The 6000-nt window shown below is 45.6% G+C and overlaps 1 protein-coding gene across 4 annotated transcripts in view; it reads right to left on the bottom strand.

Moving 5' to 3' along the window:
* Positions 1–6000, bottom strand: part of SH3PXD2B (SH3 and PX domains 2B) — a 125995-nt gene that overhangs the window by 51918 nt on the left and 68077 nt on the right. For all 4 annotated transcript variants that reach the window (XM_019506418.1, XM_019506417.1, XM_019506416.1 and 1 more), the window contains exon 3: positions 3155–3231. In XM_019506418.1, the coding sequence (XP_019361963.1) occupies positions 3155–3231 (77 nt within the window). The remainder of the gene's footprint in view (positions 1–3154; positions 3232–6000) is intronic.

Below are 6000 nucleotides of genomic sequence, written 5' to 3' on the forward strand. Positions count from 1 at the left end.
CTAGGAGAACTTTTATTGAGAGTGATTATTTTACTCCTGCTGCTGTGGCTCATGTGAGGCCAACCCAAAATAGTTGGTTTGAGGAGAGGAGCAACTGCATCTAAGGCATCAAGCACTGGGCCCCTGTAATGAGCGCATGGCCATTCCTGTTGACTCTTTGCTTGTAAAGCACCTCTGTGATGGCTCTGGTTTCCACCCCAGCAGCAGCAGTTTCAGTTAAGTAGCAGGAGCTGGAAGGCCAGGCATAGAGCACACTTTATTACTTGGTAATGCATTAACTGGAGGAGGAGAAAGCTGCTAAGTGGGTCATATAACATCAGCCATTATGTTCCAGTTGTTAAGTCAAATGGATTCATTATATTTTATGCCATTAACAGCATCACTCTAAAACAGACAGCTGCAGCCTCTTATCTCTTAGGGACCTTCTTCCTCCCTAAAATTAAATTTATGGATGTGCATGTGCCTGTGGGTAGTTGGCACATTTTAGTGTCCCTGAAAATGAGGATTGATTACACTGGCTTGATTTAAGTAGCTGCTGTGTGAGCTCTCTCCAAACCTCCAGCTTGGACCATGTGCCTGAAGCCCACTTTGCAGTACATATATTGCTCCAATTGTACCTGGTACCTTGCAGTAGCTCAAGCTCAACAACATAGACTTGAAGCAACAGCTTCTAGACTATTGCTAGGATGTTACACAGGGGGGGATGCATCTTTTAAGTTTTTGACACTGCTTCCCACAACACCCTCACAAGGAAGTTAAAGAAATATAATCTAGATGTAGAACATTCTACAAGACAGGTGCATAACTAGCTGGACCAGTGTCCATAAAGAGATGTCAACAAGGACTCAGAGTCAAACTGAGGGGATATATTAAGTGGGGTTACTCAGGGGGGTTTCCTGGGCCCATCGCTATTCAACATCTTCATTAATAGCTTGAACAAAATGGAATTTAAAGATATCACGCTGGGGACAGCAGCCCTTTTAGAAGGTGAGAATAAAATTCAAAATGAACTTGATAAATTGCAAAAATGGTCTGAAATTCATCTAATCAAATTCAGTAAGGGCATGTGCAATGGAATTTACTTAGAAAGAAACAATCACATGAACAACATGTCATCTAATTGGATTTTAAGAAGGACAGTATCTCATTATATTCTTATAGATAAACTGAGTGACTGTGACATAGATGATTACATGGTCAGCTGGGTGGCAAATTGGCTTAGGGGTTGCATCCAGACAGTGGTGGTGGACGGGTCGGTATCAATCTGGAAAGACGTGGGCAGTGGAGTCCCACAAGTTTCGGTCCTTGGACCAGTGCTGTTCAGTGTCTTCATCAGCGACTTGGATGAAGGCGTGGAAAGCACTCTGTCCAAATTCGCAGATGATACCAAATTATGGAGTACAGTTAACACATCTGAGGGTAGGGAATGAATCCCGTGGATCTGGACAGGTTGGAAAAGTTGGCAGAACAGAATAGGATGCCGTTCAATATGGACAAATGCAAGGTGTTGCACCAAGGGAGAAGGTGTCATCAGCACACTTACAGACTGGGGGAGAATCTTCTCAGCAGCACAGCAATGGCAAAGCATCTTGGAGTCACTGTAGACTCCAAGACGAACATGAGTCATCAATGTGATGAAGTGATCAGAAACACTCACTACACTTTATCGTGCATTAGTAGGTGCATGACAAACAGGTCCAAGGAGGTGATATTTCCCCTTTATGTGGCACTGGTCAGGCTGTAGTTGCAGTACTGTGTCCAGTTTTGGGTGCCACACTTCAAGAGGGATGTGGACAACCTAATAGGAGGGTCACTTGTATGGTTAGGGACCTCCAGGCAAAGCCCTACGAGGAGAGATTGAGGGCCCTGGATCTTTCAGCCTCCGCAAGAGAAGGCTAAGCGGTGATCTTGTGGCTGCCTACAAATTCATCAGGGGAGGACAGCAAGGAAGAGGAGATGCTCTGTTTATCAGGGCACCCCTTGGAGTAACTAGGAACAAGGGCCACAAAATGACAGAGAGCAAATTTAGGTTAGACATCAGGAAGAACTTCTTTATGGTAAGGGTTGCCAAAATCTGGAATGGGCTTCCAAAGGAGGTGGTGCTCTCCCCTACCTTGGGGGTGTTTAACAGGAGGCTAGATGTACACCTGGCTGGGGTCATCTGACCCCAGTGCTCTTTCCTGCCCAGCGCAGGGGGTTAGACTCAATGATCTGCTAAGGTCCCTTCTGACCCAAACATCTTTGAATCACAAGCTGAATGAGTCAACATTTAAAATTGTTTTTAAGCCAATAAATTCCCAGTGTGTCATGAACAGAAGTTTCTTCTGCAAGACACAAATAGTCATTCTTCCACTCTATTCAGTGCTGGAGTACTTATCAGGAGTACTGTGTCCAGTTTTGGGCACTGCATTTCAAGGAAGTTATGAACACTTTAGAAAGAGTCTGGAGGAGGATAGCAAAAATGATTAGAGGTCTAGAGCACATGGCATGGGAGGAAAGGTTGGAAAATCTGGAATCATTTAGTCTACAGAAAAAAAGACTGGGTGGGATTAGATAATCTTCAGATATATAAAGGTTGTTATAAAGAGTAAGGTGACCAACTTTTGAGTCCACAGAAGACAGAACAAGAAGTAATGGGCTTAAAGTGCAACAAGGAAGATTTGATTTAGATACCAGGAGTTTATAACAATGTGGGTGGTTAAACACTGGAACAGATTATCTACAGAGGTTATAGAATCTCTGTCACTGGAAGGTTTTAAGTGCAGGTTAGACAAACATTTGTCTGGGATTGTTTAGAGAGGGATGATCCTGCTTTGGGCAGGGGGCTGGACTAGATGGCTTCCTGAAGTCCCTTCTAACCCTATTTTTCCATGACCTCTGTCCTGACATTCAGCAGCTTCCCCTATTCTACTGTAGTTACAGGGCTCCTCTTTCATATCTTTAGTTAATGCACCTCAATCCCGGACTGCAGCACCTCCACAGTTTTATTCTACGTATGCTCTCATACCATGCTCATGGTGTGTTAACATACGCCACTGCTGGTGGACTTGTTCAGCAAAGCCTTTACGGCATTGACACCATGCACTATGCCTTCTCAAATCCAGTACCCAGAATGACTGCCAACTTCTGACACAAGCTAGAAAACTACCCTTACCTTGCAGTATTCATCAATGGGTATCAGCCGCTTGACTGCAACATCCCGGATATGGCTTCGGCGGAAGAGGATCTTACCTGGAGTGGGAAAAGTGAAAAAGAGCAGTGCAGTTCATGAGGGCTGTTCCATACCAACATCCTTTACCTCAGATCAGATGAATGGCTCAATCCCCCTTCTAAGCAAGATATTGATCTTGCAAAGAGAGCACCTTCCCAACAGGATACACTCCACACCTTCCTGCCCCATTAGATACACTTTTGCAGAAAAGCGCATTTAAAATTATTCACCTTCAGGTCCTCAAGGAATCCATTTCAAAGCATTTGAAGGACAATATGGTGATTACGAACACACAGTATGGATTCACCAAGGGCAGGTCATACCTGACCAACCTGACTGCATTCCTTGATGATATAACTGGCCCTGGGGATGCAGGGAGAGCGATGGACCTGATATCTCTTGACTTTACCAAGGCCTTTGGTACAGACTCCCAAAACTTTCTTGCAAACAAGCTAAGGAAATACAGATTGGATGAGTGGACTGTAAGTAGGGACCACTGGAATTTATGCTGGAAGTGTGCTGCTCAGCTGCTCCTTTAATTTTGGAGTTTCCCTCACATACTCCCCCACTACTGATTGGCAGAGGGGCCCCATTGGCCTCACCACTTGCTCCTGATGGCCGGGAGGAAAAAACCACAGTTTTAATATGCTACAGTTTCACCTCCTGTCTGGTCAGCAGCTAGCGGCGGGACTGTTGGGTCCCCTCTATGCCAATCAGCAGTGGGAAGCAAAAACTGCAGAATATTTAAAACCATGGTTTTCACCTCCCCATCCATCGTGGCAAGGGGTGGGCAGTGAATGGCAGAGTTGACAGGGCCTCTCCACCAATCAACAGCAGGGGGGTGAATGGGGGAAACTCCAAGATTAAGGGAGCTGCTCCACAGTGCACTTCTGGCATGAATTCCAGTGGTCCCTAACTATAAGATGGATAGAAAACTGGCTGAATCATCAGATTCAAAGGGTAGTAGTCAATGGCTCGATGTCTAGCTGGCAGCTGGTATCAAATGGAGTGCCCCAGGAGTCAGTCCTGGGACTGATTTTGTTCAATATCTTCATCAACAACCTGGAAGATGGGATGATGTTCACCCTCAGCAACTGTGCAGATGACATCAAGTTATGGGGAGTAGTAAATATGCTGGAGAGTAGAGCTAGGATTCAGAGTGACCTTGACAAATTTGAGGATTGGACCACAAGAAACCTCATGAGGCTCAATAAAGACAAGTGCAAAGTCCTGCACTTAGGATGGAACAATCCCATGCACCAGTACAGGCTGGGGGCTGACTGGCTAGGCAGCAGCTCTGCAGCAAAGGATGTGGGGGTTACAGTGGACAATAAGCTGAATATGAGCCAGAAGTATGCCCTTGTTGCCAAGAAGGCTAACAGGATACTGGGCTGCATCAGCAGGAGTTTTGCCAGCAGATTGAGGGAAGTGATTCTTCCCCTCCATTTGGCACTGGTGAGGCCACGTTTGGACCCCTCACTACAGAAAGGATGTGGACAAGTTGGACAGAGTCCAGGAGAGGGCAACAGAAATGGATGATCTAGTTAGGGATGGTCCTGCTTTGAGCAAGGTGTTGGACCAGATGACCTCCTGAAGTCTCTGCCAACGTTAATTTTCTATAGTTCTATGATCTTGGTTTTTGAAAGCAGGCAGAGAAGTCTCAACCAGATGCATCCCTTCACTTAGCATGGGTGTTGCCAGGTGTGCCCAGGAGGTGGATGAATGGCTCATATCATAGCACAGACACAGTAATCCACCTCACAGGCATACAACCATTGCTAAATCACACCAAATCAGAAGTCATCATGTTCCCACAATAGTACGAACACAGAGAGCTCTATCTGCGTACGTTAGCTGTAACAGGTTTCCTATAACAAGTCTGTGCTTCTCCATTCCCTCAGATCCTCTCCCAATAAATTTCTCCACTTCAGGTTGCCCCCTGAAAACAGAATCCCATGCAGGGGTCCCTTCTAGCTGCCCCTCCTCTCCCACTTTTCCCATTACGTATGTTGTAGCAAAGAAACAGAAGACATGTTCCAGAAGATAAAGGACTTCATTACTGCATTATTGGTAGTGGTGTGCATTGGGGTGAGTTGAAGTATTTTGATGTAAGTTACTGGAATTTGCCATTTGCAACTTACCAATAAAACAGCGTGTCAAGGCACTGTGGTTTTTAAACACCCATGGCTACCTCCTGTGTTTGGGAGTAGACTCCTTTCTGGAGGTCAAGAAGGAACTTTTCCTAGCTGCACTTAACTCCAAACTCTACACTAAGCTATGAGGACATCACATTTTCTTTCCTACCCTCTTCTAGCACCAAGCAACATTATCATCATCAGGATGCTGCTTGGATTTTCAAGCGAGAACACAACACCATCCCCAAACTTAATAGCACTGAGTGCTTGGTTGTTTTGAAAATTAAAGTGTAAAGGGATAATGTCACTTGTAGAAGGATAAGATAGAAAAGATGCAAAGCTCTGAAGGTGTCCAGGGAGCTTAAATGATGTGCAAGGTTTTGCAAATACTAGGGGTGCACAGATGGAGATTTTTGGGGCCAGTACTAATAGCCGATTTTTAAGGAGACATATTGGCTGATACCGATCTGATTTCCAATACCAGCCTGGCAGCTTGAAAAGAAGTGTCCAGCTGGTAAGTGTTTTGTGGTGGAAGGGAAGAGGGAAGGAAAGGAGCATGGGAGAAGATCGAGGCCCCTGCGGTGAGGGAGGGAGCAGGGCTGGGGCTGGGGCAGGGGGGCACAAGACAGAGCTGGAAGCAGCTCATGGGGGGGG

This window comes from Gavialis gangeticus, unplaced genomic scaffold, assembly GCF_001723915.1.
Source record: "Gavialis gangeticus isolate Ggan-Ray unplaced genomic scaffold, GavGan_comp1, whole genome shotgun sequence".
NCBI classification, from domain to species: domain Eukaryota; kingdom Metazoa; phylum Chordata; order Crocodylia; family Gavialidae; genus Gavialis; species Gavialis gangeticus.